The following is a 23,064-nucleotide window of genomic DNA, read 5'->3' on the forward strand; positions in this document are numbered from 1 at the left end:
TGCCCAAAGAATGACTTGGAAAGAAAACAAATGGAAGACATCCCTTATGCATCAGCAGTAAAGAGTCTTATGTATGCTCTAGTTTGTACGCGTCTGGATATTGCGTATGTGGTTGGCATGCTTGGCAGATATTTTAAGTAATCCATGCATGGATCATTGGAAAGCAGCAAAGTGCATTATGCGATACTTGCAAAGGACAAAAGATTATATGCTCACATATAGGAGATCTGAATATTTGGAGATCGTTGGATATTCAGACTCTGATTTTGCTGGTTGCCTTGATAGTAGGAGATCCACTTCTGGTTATGTTTTCATGTTAGCTGGAGGAGCTATATCTTGGAAAAGTGTCAAACAAACACTTATAGCTTCATCTACCATGGAAGCTGAATTCATAGCTTGCTATGAGGCATCAAATCAAGCGATATGGTTGTGGAATTTTATCTCAGGGCTTCATATAGTGAGTAACATCGAGAAGCCACTAAGGATTTATTGTGACAATAAAGCTGCTGAACTGTATTCTAAGAATGACAAGAGTTTTTCAAAATTGAAGCATATTGACATCAAGTTTCTTGTCGTTAAGGAAAGAGTTCAGAATCATCTTATGTCAATTGAGCACATTAGCACAGAGCTCATGATTGCGGATCTGTTTACTAAAGGCTTACCACCTAAAGTGTTTAAGAAGCATGTTGCTCGTGCAGGAGTGGTTAGTCCTAATGAAGCATTTTGTTAGTGGGAGTTGTGCTACTCATATTATGGATTATTTGACATTTGTGGTGATCACTTTTAGTTTGTTGATGATTCTGAAATAAAGTTGCATTTTTTTCAAATTGTTGTTATACATGAAGTTTTGAAAATATGCATGATACAGAAACTCTATTGAGTTATAAAGTTGGACCAGTTGGAAACAGGCATCATAAAGGATCACATTGCATGCGTTTTTCATGCTACATATCCATACTTAATCTATGTCGTTGAATACATAGGTATTTGTGACCATGGATAGGTCCTGTCATGATAAATATGGCAAAGGCTGCCATGATCCTATATTTATGTATTCAATGGACCAGATTGTTTTGAGATGACACTCATAAATTTCAACAACAAAAGTTTGAGCTCCTGAAGTTTACAATGTCTAATATCAGGATGACCTACGTGGCCCAAGTGGGAGATTGTTAGCAATTTTTTGTTGGTGGGCCTACATAGATCATAAAATTATACATTGTATATTGTTGAATAAGGCTTGAGTGACGTCGGTATTACCCATAAGATTGTGATCGTTTAATTAATGTGACCCGGGTAATGGACACGTCTCTATTAGCACATATTTGTGTCATATCACGTGCGTTAAGTGGTGTGGGCTTATTTTTTATGTAGAGACCAATTAAAGGGCCCAATATGGTTCCATCTATTTTTTTTTGGCTATGATGGAACCAGGGCTTATAAATAAGTGGTCAAGGTCCCCACTCCAACCCTAGCCTCTTTTCTCATACCATCCCATCATGTGTGAGACTAAGGTCAAGATCAAGAGAAGGGTTTTGGAGGCGGAAGACGAATAACCACGCACTAAGGTTTTCATCCTCCATGGCGACAGGTATGCATCAGGTATAATTATTTTCTTCAATGGTTTGATATGAGTTCTTGGGGTTTAGGGTTTCTTACAAAATCCTACAGCCAGTGGGTTTGCCATTGACGGAGTCGGGGGACTTTTTCGTCTTCTTCTTCGTAGAAAAGAATCTCCTCCCCGTAAGCCTCGTTGTCCTTTACTTCACCCATGGCCATGATGCTCTCTATAAAGAAAAAACGCTACGGTTAGAAATGAGATTTGAGGGACTTGAATAATCTAGCAGAGAAAATTGAAGCCTAGTAGATGAAGCCAACAGAAAACTATACGTACCTTGAGCTTGAATATTAAGGGAGGGGTTCACTCTCACCCATTTTGACACCCAATCTCAGCCTTTCATTTCAATAGCTGAGATCAAAACACACTCTCTCTCCTCTCTCTCCCCTCATCACTGTCACGCCCTCGATTTTCAACATAGTAATACAATATCTTTTTAAAGGAAAACCGCTGCAGTATACTTATGATAACCCCCAAAAACTTTCTCATATTCTTTTATTGAGAACAACCAAGTTCAAAAAATTACAATAATGGCACTCTGGCCCCAATAGTTCCAAAACTTAGTCAAAAGATAAGTTAAGTGGTTACAATACTTCTAAACCAAGGATTTAAATGGAAATTATAATTCATGCCTTCCCAAAAGAGTTTACAAAAGATATCTATGTTGTTTCCTCGGTGTTCACTTTCAAAAGGATGGGATGATATGCACGCCAAGTACTCCATGCTAATGCTCTTGAGATGTACCTAAAAGAATGATAGGTTTGAGCAAAACACAAGCCCAGTAGGAAAATCTCTACAAACTTTATATGCAAATGAGAAGATTTGAACATAAAAGAATGAAGTCGGAGACAATGATAGAGAATGCAACCAACATAACTTCATGAAGGAACTCAAGGCTCAAGGGCATTTCACTTGTCATTAATCAATCTATTAGCCATCTTTTATGTGTCCTTATTAATCAACTCCATCTCGTACACTTTTATGATTGTTGACTTACATTCCGGGTCTTAAGGACCCCGTACATCTCTAATTGATTTCCAATATGAGCTCAAGTAGCTCTTCCTCCATCAACACACCGAACAATGAGTTTAAGAGATTTTTCGGGTCTTAGGGCCCCATATACCCACAATACATTTCCGGGTGCTCGTGACCTCGTACATCCGTTGTACATTCCGGGTACTCATGACCCCGTACATCCGATTCAAGTTCCGAGTATCAAGACCCCGTATGCCAATTACAACTCATTTGTATTGCTTTACGACATATGTGTTACCAATACTCTAATTGCATGATTGTAGATAAGGGGAGAGATTGACATTAAGTAAGCGGTCCACACACCAATTCATATTTCCATTTTATTTCCCCAACTCGTTATCTCAACTCACTCCTTGTACTACATGGCATCAAGTGTCAAGTTCTCACATTGCGTCTCATGATCTATCCATCCTCCTATCCAACATTCCACCTTATCAACACCCATATTTAACTTTAACGAGCTCACTCCATCTATCTTAACATCTCATAATATCACCCATAGCTAGATGAACAATACCCCGACAAAGCATTAGGACGATAATTCTTTCCATATAATACTTGAATTCGACGCAACAAGAATCAATGAACGAGGATGACCAAGGACTCATTGGGTTGCGAACAACTATGTTTGGAAGTGGTTTAGAATAGCTAGAAGTGATTGAAAACCAAAACAGTGAAAAATGAAGCAAAATAGTGAAAGCTGGAGATAAGCAACATGTATCGATACCATGGAAAATGATATCGATACCATTTGGTCTAGAGGCATTCCAGACACAAGGGTATCGATAACAGGGACTGAAGGTATCGATAACGAGTGGTTTTCTGGGTTTGGTAATGTAAAGGTATCGATAACAATGAGTTTTCTGGGCTTTAGAACATAAAGGTATCGATAACAAAGCAAATGTATCGATAACAATGGCTGTTCGAGCAAATTCTAAGGAGATTTTCATGGGTTTCAACTATAACAACAATCACAACAACCATAGGCACGATTTCAGGCACAAAACCAACTCAAGAACATATAAAGAGTGAGAGAAATCCCTACCTCAAACTTGGTGAACGGGCTCCAAACGAGAGATCGGGCGTAGGCCTCCAAAATCAACCCCGAGCCAAATACGGCACACCGAGCTTCTACCGACGCGATTCGAGCTTCAATACGCGAAGAGGTGAAGGATTTAAGGTTGGTTGATGAAGGGTTGAAGTTGATTTGTTGGGTTTTTGAGTGAGAGTGAGAAAGCGAGAGCCGAGAGAGAGAGGGTCGGGAGATGGAGAGCGAGAATGGAGTTGGGATTTTAATCCCCTACTCCTACACACACCTATATATACTCACACACACACACACACACATAACTCACACTTGCACTCCCTCCACTAACAATCCTTTCACATTGACCCCAAATCGCATAAACTCATATTTCACATTTTCCTTAATTTCTAATACTAATAAACCTTTAAATAGTTTTCAAAATTACGAGTCCTTACACTCACCCTATCACATCCCTTTTCTCTGTAAACATATTGACGTCCCTGACATTATCCCCCCTCCCTGTAAACACCGATGCCCTCTCCCTTTGCCCCTCCATCTCCGGCGAGTGTCCTCTCCGGCGCACCCATCTCCGACGAGGATCCACTTCTCTGGCGAGTCTCTCTCTCTCCCCATCCATATCCGCTCCTCCATCCCTCTCTCTTCCACACGCGAAGCCACAAAAGTAGTGGTAAAAATTCATCCAGCACTGTTGGACATCGAATTAGGTGCTCCGGACTTGGGTATTCTTCTTTCTTAAAACAAGTGCTACTCTATTTCTCACTCTGTCTCTTTAGATAAATTAGGGCTTTTTTTTTTCAAATTTTCTTGAACTTCTGATTGTCATATGGCGTAATTTATTAGAATATGGTATACTTTATTGGGATTATATATAGTTTATTGCCAAATGGAGTATTTTACTGAGTATATATTAAAAATTGGGTTGCCAGAATTTAGTAGTCCAGTAACTTGCCGAAAATTGTGATACCTTCTTCTTCTTACTTTTTTTTTTCCCCTTTCAATGTCATTCACAATACAAAAATTGGTTATAATTTTCTTTGCCCTGGATGCTTGTATATTGAGTAATTTGATTTGGCCTAATATTCACCATAATAAGTGTTCACAACTTGTGAAGGGTGAACAATGAAAGACACTTTTGGAGTAGATGATGTTGAAGTAGATGGTGTTCAGATTCCAAATAACGATGTGCAAGGGTTAAAAGCACCATCAAGTGAGATGTATTTTGAGACAATTGAAGAAGCATGAAAATATTATGAGGACTATGGTCAACAAAATGGTTTTTGGATTTGCACTCGGACATCAAAAAAAAGGATGAAATCGGTCAGATGAAGTGACTAATATGGTATTTGTTTGCACAAAAGAAGGAAAGTATATGGCGAAAACAAAGAGCGATGGTGTCGTGGAGGGGAATGATGAGAGAGAGGAAGATGAAAACGTGATACCAAAGAAAAGGGCTAGAAATTGTTCAACTGTTAGATGTGGATGCTAGGCATAGTTACGGATTGTGAATGACAAATAGAGTACCAAATGGAAAGTAACAGTTTTCAATGACAATCACAACCACCCATTAGTGACTACATCTAAGAGGATGAAAATGAAGTCGAATCGACACATGCCCAAAGTAGTTAAGGATTTGGCTGAAGCATTTCATAGAGAAAATTTGAAAGTTAGTAAAGTTCCTTCGATTTTTTATGGCGAACACATGGGCTTTGATAATAGGGATTGCTATAATCATTTGAGAAATGTGAGGCATAGAGAGCTAGATGGCGGGGATGCTCAATCAACCCTCACCTACTTTAAGAACAAACAAGCACAAAATCCACAATTTTTTTTTATGCAATTCAATGTGATGAAAGTGGGAGGACAGTGAATTTTTTTTGGGTGGACTCTTGATCTCACATGATAAAAAGACTTGTCCTTCAAATCCAATGAGTAAAGCTAACAAATGTAAGTGAATTACAATTTTTCTTGACATAAATGTTCTTATTTACTTCGCATTAATAATGTTATTTTTTCCTAATTCTCAATTTTCTTCAACAACCTTAGAAGTGGAAGCACAATATTCTGATAGTGACCAAGAGTTGACTTAATGAAAAGATGGTAAGTCAAAACTTGTTGCTTAACATTTGCATGCACAAATCTTGTTACTTGATGAAAGTGTAACTTCGTGTTTTGTACAGGTCAAACATCGTTAGAGCGAAGGCTAGGATTGCTTTGAATAATCATAGAGTATTTTTGGAAGTCAACTCATGGAGTCATATAGTATTTGGGATGCTAGTTTTGTTTTGTTTCATAATGTTGATTAAGTAGGTTACTAGATGCTGTGTTTTTTGAAAGAAAATGAAAATGTTAAGTAGTCTTTATTTGTGGAAAAGAAAATGGTACATTTTTTTTGGGGCAAATTTTCGTAGTCATCCCTCTAGTTTTACGGTTGTCTCAATTTTATCCCTCTAGTTTCAACTGCTACCAAATAAACCCTGTAGTTTGTTTTATGTTCCAAATTGGTAAAATCGTTAACACCGTTAATGAAACTAACGGAAAAATATGGTTACAAAATTAAGTGCTCTAATTTTCAATCCGGTTGATCTGGTGCAAAGATCTTATTTTTTTGATCATTTTAGCCTCAATGGTTGTAATGAATTTTTGGCTCTAAGGCCTTTCAACAAGCACCCCGAAGACTAAGATAAAATGATAAAATGAAAGGCCTTAGAGCCAAAAATTCATTACGATCATCTAGGATAAAATGATAAAAAAATAAGATCTTCGCACCGGTTCACCTGGATTGAAAATTGGAACACTTAATTTTTTAATCATATTTTTTCGTTAGTTTCATTAACGGTGTTAATGATTTTACCAATTTGGAACATAAAACAAACTACAGGGTTTATTTGGTAACAATTGAAACTAGATGGACGAAATTGAGATAACCGTAAAACTAGAGGGACGACTACGAAAATTTGCCCCCTTTTTTTTTTCACGCTTCCGGAATGGGTTCTTGTTTGATGATATTGGTGTTTAATTTTTGAACTTGTGAGGTATTTCTGGGTTCTTGTTTGATGATATGGAAACACATATGGAACTTTTGAAATTTTTTTTGAAAGATAGTAAGGTTGCCGTTGCTGTTTACATACTCAAAGCAAAACATTATGATACAAAGGAAAAAGTTGATATTGGCCTACACAACTTAGGGGTAGTAATGTTCTAATGGAAATAATATCAATCCTTGTGGTTTTGACGTGGCTTCTAAAGAAGAAAAAAAAATATAATACAACCAGCTTGTTCACCTCAAGGTGAGGAGAGAGACAAGAGAAGAGGAGGAGAAGGGGATCGCTGAGAAATTGGGTCGTCGGAGAATGAGGTGCCAGAAAATGGGTCGCTGAAACAAGGGTCGCCGGGCAGAGTGGGTTATGGGTAGGTGGGGGTGTGTTGGGGAAAGAGGAAGGAGAAGAGATAGGGTGAGGAGGGGAGAGGGAGGAGAAAGTGTGTTTTGATCTCAGCCATTAAAATAAATGGCTGAGATTGGGTGTCAATATGGATGTTAAAATGGGTGTGAGTGGAACCCCTCCCTACCTTATACATTGAGAGGCATGATTTGGGGGGCCAAGGGACCATTGGCATTCAGTTATTTGTATTTTCTTCACCAATGCATCTTGTATCCGTGTCAATAACTAAAATCACACATTTGGGTTGAATTACGTTCACAAAATGTTGATGGGTTTCCTCATCTGATACTTACTTGTTGATTGGTTCCACAGAAGTCTTTGTGACCTTTCATCTTGTTGCTCATAAATGCATATTATCCAATTCTCCTGTATTCTTTTGTGGACATCATGTTTTATCAAACAATATTTTTGGGCCACTCTCTCCATTAGTGAAAAATTGTGCGAAATGATTTGCGTTAAGGGACTGTGCAATGCAATCAGGTGATCGAAGGGGACTGTGCAATGCAATCAGGTGATCGAAGGATTCAAGATGATGTAATTCTGGTAAACGAGTTGAGCACTGGATTATTCAAGTTTGGTTTCAGCTGATTTCGGATAGTTTGAAATGTTTAAACATGCTAAACAAGCTATGTAGGAACTTGTTAAATTTGGATTAGGTTAAGATAAACATCCCTTAAATTAGTGTACAGTATTTCTTTATATATTTTGAGTCACAAATTTATTTATTTATTTTTTTACTTCGGAATTTGTCACAAAAATTTGTAAGTCACCACAAAATCTCATAATGGAACACCAAAAATTAGTATATTTGGATCAAAAAAATTCATTAACAACGCCAAAAACTTTCATAAATTTGAGCCGCCTTTTTTTTTACAACAAAATTTATAAACAACACCACGAAATTTGAAAACACCACCACAAAAATTCGTAAAATAAATTACCAAAAATATTCATATGTCAGGCCACAAAAATTCATTAAATGAGTCCAAAATTTTGTAAAACGTGTACCATATACCCAAAAATAAAATGAGCCACAAAAATTCATAAAGAGGGTGTACACAAATACTTTTTCGTCAAAGTTTAGTTGAAAAACTTTAACAAGCTCAAAAAATTTAAGCACAAGCTCGAACTTGATCTAGTGACTTCATTTCTTTATCAACCTGGCTAAGAGCATCCACAGCTATGAATATCATTTTGTTATTACTTTCGATCTCTCATTCTCAATAAATGACAATTTTGCCATAAACTTTGCCATATATGACAAAGGAAGTGACATTTGCCAAATTTTATAGAATTATGGCATTGTGGTGTGGCACCCCTATTTACGATATTTTTATTTATTTATATACAAGATATGTTTTTTGTGCTATTTTTGAGAAATAGCAAGAAATTTTGCAAAAAATGGCCGGCAGTGTGGATGTAAGGAGAAAGGAAAATGTAACCTTTGCCTAAAAAGAGGAGAATAATAAGTAAAAAATGTATTGATATTCGCAAAAAGTCTATTAATACATGTGAAAGTTTATTAATAGTTTTTAGATTTGCATTAATATCTGAAATTGTTTGAAATTATTTGTTATTTTGCGCCTTGTGGATGAACTTATCAAGATCGAAGAAGAAATAAGCTCAGGACAATTGGGCAATCTGGTTAAGGTACGTTATACTACATAGGATGGAGTCACTTCATGATATCGCTTCATTTTTGTGTGTGGTGTTGAGCAATTGGTGGTTGTTTTGTCTTTTTCAAGATATTTTAATCAACTGCTGACAACATATGATGATATTGTTGTACGCGGGTTTTAATAGCATCTCCACCTCTTATTTAAATCTTGATGCAAATTTAAATTTGAGTAAAAATCACTCAAAACTCTCATCCACTTTTTGTCCAAACTTATACCAAATCTGAGTAAAATTCAGATTTGGTTTAGATTCAAATGCTTACTCAAATTTGTCAAGGAAAATTTCACACCAAGTAAATTTACAATAATGCCATTAATAAAGCTTTTATTTAAATTTGTGCGTAATTGTGCTTAGGTTTGAGTTTACCGAACACACAATACCAAATTGTTTTTACCCAAATTTTTATGCAAGTTTGGGTAAAAATCTGAGTGAGGAGTGTAGATGATTTAAAGGGACAACTTGGCCAAAGTCCAAATAAAATATTGGTTCTGAGATTCCATTTCAGACGATTTTTTGAGCTTCAGTGGCCAAGATTCCATTTCTTCGAATTCCCAGATTTTTTCTCTAGTAAAGGTCAGATTGTGATGGGTTTGGTGTTTCTTGGAGTCATCTTGTGTATATAATCAGACTTTTAAACTAGGTTATTTATTGCTCGAAAGCCTATTCCCCCTTAATATTCTGGTCTTTTCAATGGATGAACACTCTGTAAAAACACCTCTTCTTTCGACCGAAGGCAATAATGGCCTTGATTATGGCAAGTTCAAATCCATATTGGCATCATCCACCAAACTTGTTCTCAAATTCACAATGTGGATTATCTTTATTTCCTGGGCTACTTTCATCTTCCTTTACCCATCTGAGTTTGTCAATGGTTGGTATGAGAAATACCTTCACTCCACCACTGGAACAGTGTTTGGGATCACAGGTGAACTTCTTATTTTTTACTTTCAAGACTTCCTTTAATGTAGGTTGATTTCACAAGAACACAATTTTTTCCCAATAATTTGGTATCCGGAAAAGTTGATATGGGTCTCTAGGCTTGCCCTCTCCGATGCCTCTTGACTTTGATTTTGGGCATGGTTCCGCAACAAAACGTCCCTTTAACTCCTCAGTTCTTGAGGTATAGGGGGCCACTATTTCAGTGGTATTCTGAGAACAGACATTTTGTGCATATATTGTCTAAGGTTAGGTCTATCACCAATCCTCCCCGCCCATACCCTCAATGATTGGAAACTAGATGGGTTTTGTTGTTGTAATTTGGTATCCAGCACACTGGACCGACTAATCCCACCTTCGCCAAGATGTGGCATCATGGTGCACTTATGTGCTAGGAGAATGGAGTTCACGAGTTCAACTCCTCACCCAAGGTGTTAATCTAACTATTCTAACAATATTGATATGGGTCTCTATGCTTGCCCTCTCCGATGCCTCTAGGCTTTGATTTTGGGATATGGTTCGCAATAAAACATCCCTTTTAACTCCTCGGTTCTTGAGGTATAGGGGGCCACTATTTTAGTGATTTTCTGAGAGCAGATACTTTGTGCATATATTGCCTAAGGTTAGGTCTATCACCAAGCCTCCCCGCCCATACCCTCAATGACTAGAAACTAGATGGATTTTGTTGTTGTTGTAATTTGGTATCCAGCACACTGGACCGACTAATCCCACCTTCGCCAAGAGGCGGCATCATGGTGCACTTATGTGCTAGGAGGATGGAGTTCACTAGTTCAACTCCTCACCCAAGGTGTTAATCTAACAATTCTAATAATATTGATTTTTACCAATCAGAAAAAAACCCCCCACTGATCCCACCTTCTCTGCTGGGTTCAATTAATCCTGGGTGAAGTCCATATGGACTGACCATGACACAATAGCACGCTGAGAGTTGAATCAGAGATTTCATTTGAAAAGGGTTGATACTGTTTATTGAGAGTATCTCAAATATGCATCTGTTAATTTATATGTTGGTTTTGACACACAGTTTGGGAGGTTTATTCTTATGGATTGGAAATGACAATTTAACAAGAGAAAACTTTTCAAGTCATCTATAGCTAAATCTGTTGTACTTTTTTGGTGGAATTAGACATGGAAGTCTTCCATTTGGGATATCCATTTAACCAAATGGAGCCTAAATGTCACTGCTAAACTTCACTGACTGTTTCCTTATCTCAATTTTTGATTTGGCAAAATTGCAGGGAGTATATTTCTGGTATTCAGTGCCCCAATTCTGGTCATTGCATTTCTGGCTATAACACATCTTTTCTTATCTGGGGAAGAGGAATTCCAAGAGTAGGTGATTTTGTCACATGAGAAGTACTTGTGTGTCCCATTTTTTCGTATTATTTGAGTGAATCTATGTGCCGTTTTATTGTCTATTAAGCTTGGCTATGTGTTAGTAAGATTAATTTGGTAGTAGAAAACTTTCCGTGCAGGAAGAAGTTGTCAAAAAATCCATGGTTCCGGTTGTGGACATTCCCAGTTATTGTGGACGGACCATTTGGGGTTGTTTCTGCTGCTGAGTTGATTGGGATTCTCCTCTTTTCTATGTTTACCATATGGGCTGTTTATGCATACACTCTAGCGAACTTCAACATCCTATCCAAGTTTCAGTTGACCTTTATAGAGGAAAGGTACATAATCTATGCTGCTTTGACTGCTTATGAATCTTTTCTTGGATTTAGCTGGATATTGGTATTGACTTAACGGAAAATTCTGTTCTTGTTTGTGTGATATTTCTCTTGCTTACTAAAGGGTTCGGAGAGAAAGAAAGAGAAGTTATCTCCTGTTTTAGTAGTATGGCAGCTTTTAGGGTCTAAATTTTGTCTAATCATTCTTCTGTGACTGGCCGTGACCATGTTATGCCTAAATTATGCTGCCTCATCAACAAATGATTTTGCTTCATCATTTCTCTGCGAGATTGTTAGCCACCAACTAATCTTGAAGTTGAAAAAGAGTGGGGCAAATCCATTGTTCCTAAGATGACCTCAGTGTTCCGGCTAAAAAAATAAATAGTGAAAAACCTCAGCACATAGTTGAACGTATGTGAACATTTTTGTATTGTGTCGTTGTCAAATGTGTGTTGGAAGTGGATATGGGGGATCGGTCATGCTTGAGTTTCTTTGGTTGTTGGATCCCTCACTTTGGCTACTACTTCCCAACGTATAATGAGCAATTTCTTCTACAGTCTTTGTTTTCTGCCAGCAAATGTTTTTCAATTCCATGGACAGGACTACTAGTATTAATTCCATACCTTTCGCCTCTTAATTCCGTTCTGAATAGCTGGAGACTATCCCAAGTTAACTCCAACATGTTCCAAATTGAGAATTTTTTTGATTTTAAAAGTTGATGTTTGGGTTTATGAGATCCTTTGTGTGTTTCTGAAATAAGCTGGAGTTCAAGTTTTAAATAATGAACAACAATGTCAATGGTTTTACTTTTACCTGCCACAGATAAGAGTTGCGACATTAGCTTCCAATTGCTTTGTGAATTCGGCGGGGAAATGAAATGAGGAGACAAAAGCCCATTTAGCTACCGTCTAATACATTCAACGTTTATTTTCTCTACCCTCTTTTGGAAATATTCGAAGCATATTTAAGTGCAACTAAATGAAGTTGAAAACAGTTTCCCTTTCATACACCTTTCTGTTTCATTTCATCTAGCTTCTCCTAGCACCCAACGGAGCCTCAGTCAGTCGTATTGTGTGCTTGGAGAGCTCACATCTAAATGCTCAAGCTAGACAACTAGTTATGGGTGTACATATCCATAGTGGGAGTTCCTTTATGCTTTGTGCTGTTCATTCATGGATCCAACCAGATGGATACTGAGTCTGACAATGCATTTCCTTTCGCAAAATGCACTCATATGTTGGAATTTTTGGGGGCAGCGGAAGCAAATAATAAAAGAAAAGAAAACAGAGAAGTTTGTGGAGATGTAGGGGCGGAGCCCTACAGAGCTCCTATAGAACTATAACTTTACCAAAGAAGCTTACTGAGTATAATAAGAATTGAAGATGCTTCTGAGTTATTTTAATAAGAATTGAATCACTAGTCCCTAGAGGACTGTACATCTCCCAATGTGATAAAACTTAAATATTATCATGTATCTTACTAGAGATACATGCATCCCCAATTAATAAGAAAATTATGAATTACAAGTTCCAACATCATATTGCCCATGGGTCTCGTTTGTTTCATCAGATTCAATTAGGGAATTAGGCTCCCGGGACTATTTGTCCTGGGATTATTATCCTGGGACTATTGGAGCATAATACCATGAGTACTATGTTTAGATATTTGCAGAATAGATGACCAGATTTGCCTTATCCTGTGTTACCCAAGTATGAGGAAATATTAGTCCCGACTGCATAGTTAGTCCATTCTTCAAAATAAAAATAAAAAAAATATCAGCATACATGTGACTATCCTTTGCTTGGAATGACTAAATCCAATCCTATGGCCTAGTCCCACGAAAAAAAAAAAACAAGCCACAGAGTCCTTGGACTGAATTTTCCACTTCCAGTTTGGTAGATTTTACTGCATTTTTCAATTGCTTAAGGAAAAGGATATCAGAATGAGGAAACGATACCATTGCATGAGGAAATGATACTGTTGCAATATGGTGTCCTTTTTTTTTTTTTACCCTAAGAGCATTTGAAGAAACGTTTGGCATTTGAACCGCACAGTTGTGTATGTCTAGAAGTGAGATATTCATTTCTTCTGTTATCTAATGGCTCTGTTGGGTATTTTCTATAGATTGGTTTCACAGACTAGATTCACACCATGCTCTGTTTGTTCTTTCCAAAGCTATATAACTGATGGTTGAGAAAACTAAGATTTGGTAGTTCTCACCTTAGTTCAAAATGGCCTTTGCTTTTGCTCTCAATCCTCGCTTCGCGCTCGTGCTCTCAATCCTTGCACTCATAAATTGCAGTTGTTTGGGAGGTTTTTGAAAGACGCTTTCACGCTCATGCACCTGCACCTGCACACCCACGCGCATTATGTGACTTGGGTTCTCACTATAAGAGAAATCATACGTCCAAATATTGGATGTTTGTCCTCTACCATCTATTTCAGATTTAATTGCCATGTAAGTGTTAGCCATTTTATTGTTTTTCAGATATAGGAGGCTTGGATCATATCACTGTGATTTCTCAGGATTTGATTTCACCTGATTATGTGGCAAGATACTATTTGACTTCACTACTTTCTTGATAGTTGTTTCGAAACAAATAACCAATCATTGGTATCAATGTAAGCGGTGACTTAAAAAGGTGACAAAAAAAAGATGATCACATATAGCATCTTTCTTTCAGTATGTAAAAGATTGGTTTTGATCGACTAAATTACGCCCGGCACTTGTTTTTCAGTTATTTGATGCTGGAGCTGACGGGACTTCGCTTTGGTATGATTGGGTTACTTTGCTTGGCATTTTTGTTTCTCCCTGTTGCAAGGGGTTCGGTTCTTCTCCGCCTTGTAGATATCCCTTTTGAGCACGCGACTAGATATCATGTATGGTTGGGACATCTCACTATGCTCCTCTTTACTCTCCATGGGCTATTCTACGTAATAGCATGGGCATTGCAAGGTCGTCTCCTAAGTCAAGTGAGTTTCCACGATATTTTTTGCTTCCATTTAAGCGACCACCCAGGATACATGCAGCATACATTCCACAAGTACTTATATTTGTGTTCCACCACTCACATACTTGTTTCTTCATTGGTTGAAACATGCAGATGTACATAGTGCAGGATTGACATTTCCTTTGAGTCGAAATTACTAGGCTGCGGCCGTTTTGGATAAAATTTATAGAAACAAAGAAAAGAAATTGAAATTTGCGAATTAAAGGTGATTGAATGAAATTTTTCTGTGACTTCCTTCTAAGAAAACTAGATGAATCATATACAACACGTTGATGAAATTATTAGCAGGGAATGTAAAACTTCTGGATTCAAGACAACTGAAAAATGAAAATAATTTTGACGTGGTCCTTAACACTGGTTGCTCTTAGGAAATTTCAGGTCTGCTTTGCCTACAGTTCCAGGGTCCAATTGACAATTCTTTGCAGTCTTTTTGCACCGATAACCACAATAATAGCTAGTATTGTCGGTATCCGTTAGACCTTCAAAACGTCACACACGTACCTAAGCAACTCATACCATACCACTGGCAATTCTCATCATCAACTAAGCCTGCCACTGCCTCCAGATGCTCTGCCTCGGAATGACCTCCTAATGAGAAAGCCGGCACCTCACTCCCAGTAAACCCTCTATGACATCTCCGTGGAAGAACTTCTCAAAAGCTCCGGTAGCTTAAGTCTGACTCTAGGAGTTGCAGGGGAGGTTTTATCACCTCCTATCTGCCCAGGCGACAAGGAGGGGGCCGAGAGGCCACCTGTCCTCAGATGAGTTGGACCCCTCCTGCAACCTTCCTATTATAAGGGAGTCCGAACATACAAAGACTACTTCACTTCAACTGCATTATATTACTCTTTGGTTCCCTCCTCCAACCCTCCTATAACAAGGGAGGTCCAATTATACAAAGACTACTTCACTTCAACTGTACTACATTGCTCTCTTATTGACAACTCTCCACTGCCATTTCCCTGTCTCTCTCTCTCTCTAAGGCAGCCTCAATCTCTCTCTTCCTCCACCTCCACCTCCACCTCCACCTCCAGTGACATCGAACTATTGTATTGCCTGCCAATTCCCAGAAGACCAGTGTATGGACACTTCCAATACTTATACCCTTCAAAATACATATGCCCACATCTATCCAAACAGTTGGATAAAATTGAAAGCATAAGAAGAGTGCATAAAACTTGGGACTAAGTTGGACTAACATGCAGATCAAGTGACAGCAAACAGCCTTGATGATGAAAACATACAACAACAATGTCTCAATGTTAAGTCACCAATCATCCCCAAAGTTTAGGTTTAGTGCAGCCCTGTCTTGCACGTAAAGATATGAACATCCAAACAAAGAGGAACAAAATGCAAAGGGGATAAGCAGAACACAAGCGAGAAACAAATACAAATGGAGAGTCTAGAGAATTGAATCCAAGATCTCCGATAAGCCAAAGCTCTTACCATGGTAAGTCACCAATTGTCCCCGAAGCTTAAGGTATTAGGAAAGAGACCAACAGTACATGTTAAGCTATTCAACGAACAGAAAAAAGGAAAGTTTACCCTAATTTAAGCTTGTTTGTGGTAACTGGTGTTAGCACTGCTTTGATAGAGTCCATAAAATGCTTTTAACCAAAATCCTTGCAAGTTATAGTTTCCTCTTGTTTCCCTTGAAAAGGCGAAACATGATCAAGAAAATGCGCGGGCGTGCCAGGACCACATTTGGTCCGGTGTGAAAAGTGAGGCGAGTGCGCGAAAATTTGACTTCAAACAAGAGATTGCGGGTCTCTTTGCCCAGATGACTTGGACTTCCAATTTTCTCAAGCGATGTGGAAAAGGAAATCAAGCATGGGGCTCAAGCATAAAGATCACTATAGAAATAGAAAATGTTAGGGATTTCCATTATCGAAAATAAAGGTTGCAACTATGGAGTTTTTTTTTTTGGTAACTGTTGCAACTATGGAGTTGTAGAAAAGGAAATAATTCTAGACTATGAAAATTGAAATTGAAAGATAAACCAGTGTTTGAGTTGTGTGGTCGGGGACCCTTTTCTTCTTCTTGTTTCTTCCTTGTACAGAGAGAGAGCCATAACGGTTGAGAATTCAACCTACACAAGCAGTAACCACTATCCACTAACTCACGTTTGATCTCCATTTGCATGTTTCCAGTGCACATCATTATAACTTATAAGCCATTTGCAGCACCAATTCTTTTCTTGCACAAAGCATGGCCACATGTCCCCATTTCATTCCATGAAGGCCACTTCAAAGCACTTGATTTACATTTCACCAGATCATGGGTTGAAGAAATCCCAACTGTTTTTTCCTTCTTTTGGGTCAAATACTCGCGTTGTGGCACTCCCATATTAGTGTTCATTTTTTGGTACAAACCCCTCTATGAATAGTCTCCTTTTCTCCAGTCACTGAATACTGTTTGATGCTCCAGAAAGCGTAAAAGAGAAAATGGAGGAAGATGCTAAGTCTTGCTTAATTATTTCACGCAGATATTGGAGTGGAAAAACATTGGTGTGGCGAACCTTGCTGGAGTCATCAGCCTTGCAGCTGGTCTATTCATGTGGGTGACGTCACTTCGGCCAGTGAGGAGACAAAACTTCGAGTTGTTCTTCTATACACATCAACTATACATTGTCTTTGTTGTCTTCTTGGCCATGCATGTTGGTGATTTCATTTTCAGTATAGCTGCTGGAGGAATATTTATCTTCATACTTGATCGATTTCTTAGATTCTGTCAATCAAGAAGGACTGTCAAAGTAATATCGGCCAGTTGTCTTCCCTGTGGAACGGTGGAACTGGTAGTTTCAAAACCAGCAAGTAATAAAAGCTCTTAAAATCCTTCCTTCCTGGTTCTGTTTCAGTTCAGTTTTCGAAAACAAATTTTCAGAAAACTCTTTTTTTTTTGTTGACGAATTTCCAAACTTGTTTTAAGGTAGGAAATATACCTTTTCTAAAGAAAACACCAAATAGATCTTTTCAATTCTGAACAGTTTCACAACAGAATAAGTTATATGACCACGACGAGTGTTTGTGTTTTCAAAACCAAGTATTCTAAAAGCTGATTCTGAAACAGTAACTGAGCATCTTTTAGTTCTTGCCCTTTTCAATCCAGTTCTCACTGTTTAGTTGTTGATAATGTAGATCTGCAATACAATGCCCTCAGTTTTATTTTTCTTCAAGTTCGGGAATTATCCTGGCTGCAATGGCATCCTTTTAGCGTCTCATCAAGTCCTTTGGATGGGAAGCACCATATGGCAGTTCTCATTAAGGTTCTTGGCAAATGGACGGAAAAGCTAAAAGGGAGAATCTTAAATGGTCCCAAGGAGGACTGTGCATTGGAATCGTTACAGCCTCAAGCAAACATAACTGTTTCTGTAGAGGGGCCATATGGGCATGAATCCCCATACCACTTAATGTACGTCTACTTTTATTTGTACTGCATATATGTGCATTTCAAATGCTATTTATGGTGAATTAGTTGGTCATACTACTCACATTTATTCAGTATTGATAATAGCCAATTATGATGCTGCATGTAGTTTGGTTACGAGAACTTAATGATTACTAAGTAGGTGATCCAAAGTTAGCCATGTGATTTTCCAAACCAACATTATATTTTCAAACCCAAGTTTCTTTTCAAATTTATGACTTCTTGAAGTTTGGCAAAGTTGTGTGGAAGGTTAAAGCGGGAGAACTGGACAACGATCCATGGAAAATTTCCTACATATCTTCCAACTGACTTCATGACTAGACAGACATGCTAGATGTTTAAATTTTCTTGTTTTAAAATTTTGGGTGATGGACTGATGGTTTTTTTGTGTGTGTGTGTGTGTGCGTACTTGTTTTAAGGTATGAAAACCTTATTTTAGTCGCAGGAGGAATTGGAATATCACCATTCCTTGCTATCTTGAGTGATATTCTCCACCGTATTAATGATAGGAAACCATGTCTCCCAAGAAATGTCTTAATAATTTGGGCTGTGAAAAACTCGGATGAGCTTCCTCTTCTTTATGGCCTCGACATGGAATCAATCTGTCCATTTTTCTCTGACATGCTGAATCTTGAGATTCAAACTTACGTCACTCGAGAATCAGAATCTCCGCTGGTAAATTTACTTTTGTTTTCCTTCCCTATTCGTCTCTTCACTTACTTCGTTTCTAGTACCTAACGGTTCCCCACTGCAGGAGGCGGGTGAAGTAACCAAGTCTGTGAGCTCTTTCGGATTTCCTGTCCGCAACCCATGCGGCATTTCAGTATTGGTTGGCACAGGAAATATCACTTGGTCTGGACTTTATGTCATATTGTCTACGATTGGATTCGTTCTTTCTGTGGGCTTGTTACAAACATTTTATATAAACGCTTTTGGTATATCTTCTTGGTGGTACAAGGGGCTTCTATTTGTTGCTTGTATGGTTGGGAGTCCCATTATCTTTGGTGGTGTTGTGGTTGGTCTGTGGCATATTTGGGAAAGGAAAACTTCAGCAAAAGAATCAGATGAAGATGATGGGCAAAATATTGGAATCATGCAGAATAATCAGCCAAGTGCACAAAAGGAGTCGAGTGAGGATTACACTGCTACTTCAAATAGTATTCGGTATGGACGCAGACCAGATTTCGAAGGTATTTCCTCAAAACACATCTTACATTAAATAAATGCAGTAGATAAAGACAAACAGAAACTTTCGTTTAATACTTAGCTTTGGTTTTAGGGTAAATTTCACTTACCTCCCCTGAGGTTTCTGACAATTACAAACACCTCCCCTCAAATTTCTAAAATTGCACTTACCTCCCTTTACTTTAGTTGTTGGTTGGATTCCCCCTCCGGTAGTTGACCATCACTAAGTATGACGGAAATTGCTGACATCATCCATCAAATCTAATCTATGATATTACCCATTTTACCCTGAGTCAACAATTTTGTCTAAGTTTTGATGAAGCTTTAGGAAAAATTTAAATTTTTTTTTTTTTTTGAAACCATTACATTTGTAGACATGTAAAAAGGAATTAGTTTCCCTTTCTTTTTATGAAGGTTCAAGATTTTTGTAGTTACCCTTATCTTCATTTGTATTTAGTTATAAATATCATGATAGGTATACATGTTAATTGAAATTCTTGTCCTAAATGTTTATTTTTCTTATATCCTAATTTAATATTTAGCTAGTGAATACATATTATAAATAATCAATTACTCCTCTAAACTAAATCAATTGCGTAGCTAATAAACATTGAAAAAAATTAGTTTTAATGTTATCTTCCATGCTACGGTCCTTTGTCTTTCAACCTATACTCATTATATTATTAAACTAAGTGAAAAAGCAAAAAAAAAAAAAAAGGCTAATTGAACTTTTCTGTTGTTCCCTTGCAACTCTTGGCCAAAACCCAACCACAATTGTGAATGTGATTTATTGCCTTGTTTAGTAAAACCATGAGTGAACGCAAATCATCAATGCTCAATCCATCCTCTCCAAAATTTTACCTTGTGAAACATTTTTTAACTCATTTTCGGGACCACCACCACTGTAAAAAATTTCACCTCCACTTCCACCTCCACCCATCAGGTTTTTGGTCAATCTTAAGTAAGTCTTAAGGGTTTTTTTTTTTTGCTTTTTCACCTTAGGTCCTCAATTATGGATATATTACCGTCCAATATTTTTATGAATGTCTAAATTCTTTTACGACTATGTTAACTGGAGTATTTTATAATGTTATTGTAATAAATAAAAAATATGAGAATTTAAAGTAGAAGAATCAGAATATTACCAGTCTTGTTTTGTCATGTAAGTCCTTTTGTAAGTTTTGCGTTTACTTTTGTATTTAGTTTTTTTTTTTTTTGAATTATAGGTTTGTCTCAACTAGAGAAATCTAAAAAATGTAAAATTATGATCAAAATCTTAAAAAAATTACTAAAGATAAAAGTAATCCTGTCTTTATTCAATTTCTTTTGCCATTTTAAGGCTCAAACACATGTATGATACTCCCTCCGTCCCAAATTCTTGGTCCTCTTTCCTTCTTTGGAAGTCTAAAAAAATTGGATATATATATATATATCTTAATCTATAATGTATTTTATATCAAATATGAATTTTGTTTGATAGATCTCAATGAGCTCTTTTATACAAAGTTTTTAAAATCACCTAAAAGATTATAGATTGCAAGATATAATTAATTGAAAAATGGCACGCACTCCCAAAGAAGATCAACAAATTGCGACGGAGGGAGTATATCTTTAGTAATAGATTTACTTATTTGTATATTAGAATAAAACTTTAGACGCTATAAATATACTTACAAAAATATTAAATATGAGAGGAGGTATCTATTGTTATTAGAAATCTTAGGAGAGGTCAACGAAGGGGTAAAAAAGTAAATTTGCTTTTACCGTTAAAATTTGTTAGCGCCTAACTCTGACAAAGGAGGTAAGTGTAATTTTAAAAATCTGAGGGGAGGTGTTTGTAATTGTCATTAACCTCAAGGAAGGTAAGTGAAATTTACCCTTGGTTTTAATTGAATATTGTTTTATAAGATAACCGTTTAGAATGGTTGATTAACCAATGTATGATTTAATGTGCATAGAACGCGGTTCTTTTTAATTTTTATCAACTGTACTCTACCTCTATAACAGTACTAGCGCCGTGTCCCGTTCAATGCACGGAGCACCACGTGGAGTGCCCCAAACTCTCATCTACCACACATTTGTATTGGTTTCACACATTTTGCGGTGGAGACCACGCAAATCTGTAGTAGAGAAAGAGTTCAGGGCACTCCGCGACAGCGTCCCAAGAGCATTGAATAATTTCCCCTTCCCTTCAGTCAGGACTCGGCCAAACCCATGTTCCCACACTCTCTCTCTCCTCCGGATTTGGACCCATGTTTCCCTCCCACCCCTTTTAACAAATAAAAAAAAGTTAAAATTCTAGGAATTTAGGATTGTGGGTTTAGAAAATTTCAAGGGCTCAACACATTTATATAGGATATTGATTGATTGATAAGAAACAAAAACCTTGTAATTACCCAAAAACAAAAACCTTGACGAGGTTTGGAGGTTTGGAACTTGTGGATGGGAAAGAAAACGGAGGAGGTAAATGAAGTGGGAGAGAGAGATCCGAGAGAGACTTAAGGTCCCGTTCAGTTGCACGTACGGAAAGGATGAAAAAATCAATTTTTCTGTAATTTTCTGTGTGTTCAGTTACCAGGAAAGTTGTAGGATCCACAGCTTCAACTTTTCTATTGGGAAACACTTTCCTGCAAAATAGGTCTTGCCAAAGGGAATGAATTTTTATTTTCTGTAAGATTTCTTGTCACCAGAATACATACAGGAAAATAAAATTCATTTTTCTTTACTTCACTTCACCTCACTTCACTTTTTCAAGGAACCAATTTCCTACACAATTTTTTCGACAACTGAACGGAGCCTAAGAGAAAGTAGTGTAGTTCTCCATTTGGGTTTGTAAAGGAAAGAGAAAGAATGAACTTCTTTTTTTGTGTTTTTAAGGAAAGAGGGAAAGATAAGAGAGAGCTTGAAACATGGAACGGAAAGAGGAAAAGCAATATATATGGAAGAAAAAGAAAGTAGAAAAATCACTTCCCCTAAATTCTCCTGTTCTTTTCTTCTTTTTTGTTGTCTATCCCAAGCTATGAACTAACTAACTAGATGAAAAGGAGATTCTTTCCTTTCTTTTTCCCAAGTTTTGAATACACCCAAATTTTTGCTGACAATTTCAGCTGGCAATGAGGGGCTTTTTTTTTTTTTTTTTTTTCCTGCTAGGAGTTAAGGTGCTCTTTTATTTTGGATGGTTTTGCTCTACCATCATCTCATTTGCCCCTTGGGCGTGTATCGAGCTTCATTTTACATCCTTGATTTTTTGTCAATATACAATAAAATAACCCCTATAAAGACTTCCGTTTTTCAGAGAGAAATAGAGTTTTGTTTTTATGGACTCCCTAATATTCACAATCCTTGGTGCAGAGATATTTGGATCGATAGTAGAGCGATGGAGCCATGTTGACGTTGGTGTGATGGTGTGTGGTCCTCCAACTCTCCAGACAAGCATTGCTAAAGAGTGCAGGTCCCAGAGTTTAAGGAGAAAATCCAATCACCCAATCTTCCATTTCAATAGCCACAGCTTTGACCTGTAGCAAGCTTCTACCCATTCCATTCTGAGCTGGTAGAGTTGAGCTTCTTCTATGGATGCACATAGATTCTACGTATAGGTATATGCAAGTATGGGTGTATATATATATGTGTGTGTGTGTGTGTGTGTGTGTATTAATATGTAGGCCATATATATGCATAGAGAGAGTGAGTATAGGAATCTATGATTGTGAATCAAGAACTGTGACGTGTTTCATGTAAAATTAAAAGCGTAATATAAAGCGCACTCTCTATGTTACTTGTACTACATATTTCAAATGTTAATTTTCCTGCAAATCCACTGCACACTGTGATGGTAAAACTTTCTTCTATTCTGTTTGGGTAAATGGGAAACAACAAAGGTAAACTCCTAAGCTTCGAATCTTGACCAAACCAATGGTTTGGGTTTGTGTAGTTTGAGAACCTTACCTATATGGGAAGCAGATTTTAGTTTTGATAAAGGATTTTGTTTTCCCTTAAG

At 37.4% G+C, this 23,064-nt stretch overlaps 1 protein-coding gene across 2 annotated transcripts; it reads left to right on the forward strand.

Annotated features, from left to right (window-relative positions):
* The first annotated feature begins 9,279 nt into the window (after nt 1-9,279).
* On the forward strand, nt 9,280-22,884 carry LOC131303522 (ferric reduction oxidase 7, chloroplastic-like). 2 transcript variants are annotated; one of them, XM_058330415.1, is made up of 10 exons: nt 9,280-9,743; nt 11,014-11,107; nt 11,251-11,448; nt 14,184-14,418; nt 16,942-17,054; nt 17,181-17,269; nt 17,594-17,867; nt 18,302-18,557; nt 18,637-19,072; nt 22,419-22,884. In XM_058330415.1, exons 1-10 carry the CDS (start codon nt 9,509-9,511, stop codon nt 22,586-22,588), a joined length of 2,100 nt encoding a protein of 699 aa, XP_058186398.1. In that variant the 5' UTR covers nt 9,280-9,508; the 3' UTR covers nt 22,589-22,884. The 2 variants fall into 2 exon arrangements, with proteins under 2 accessions (XP_058186398.1, XP_058186397.1); XM_058330414.1 differs by having other exon boundaries at nt 9,281-9,743; nt 16,942-17,269.
* Nucleotides 22,885-23,064: the final 180 nt, after the last annotated feature.

The sequence above is a fragment of the Rhododendron vialii genome, chromosome 10a (assembly GCF_030253575.1).
Source record: "Rhododendron vialii isolate Sample 1 chromosome 10a, ASM3025357v1".
NCBI lineage: Eukaryota > Viridiplantae > Streptophyta > Magnoliopsida > Ericales > Ericaceae > Rhododendron > Rhododendron vialii.

Excerpts from the sequence above, each read along its gene's own strand:
- LOC131303522 (XM_058330414.1), top strand. The coding sequence starts at position 9,509 with ATGGATGAACACTCTGTAAAAACACCTCTTCTTTCGACCGAAGGCAAT. Across the intron at positions 11,108-11,250 it reads GGGGAAGAGGAATTCCAAGA|GAAGAAGTTGTCAAAAAATC; the intron begins GTAGGTGATTTT and ends CTTTCCGTGCAG. Across the intron at positions 11,449-14,183 it reads TTGACCTTTATAGAGGAAAG|TTATTTGATGCTGGAGCTGA; the intron begins GTACATAATCTA and ends CTTGTTTTTCAG.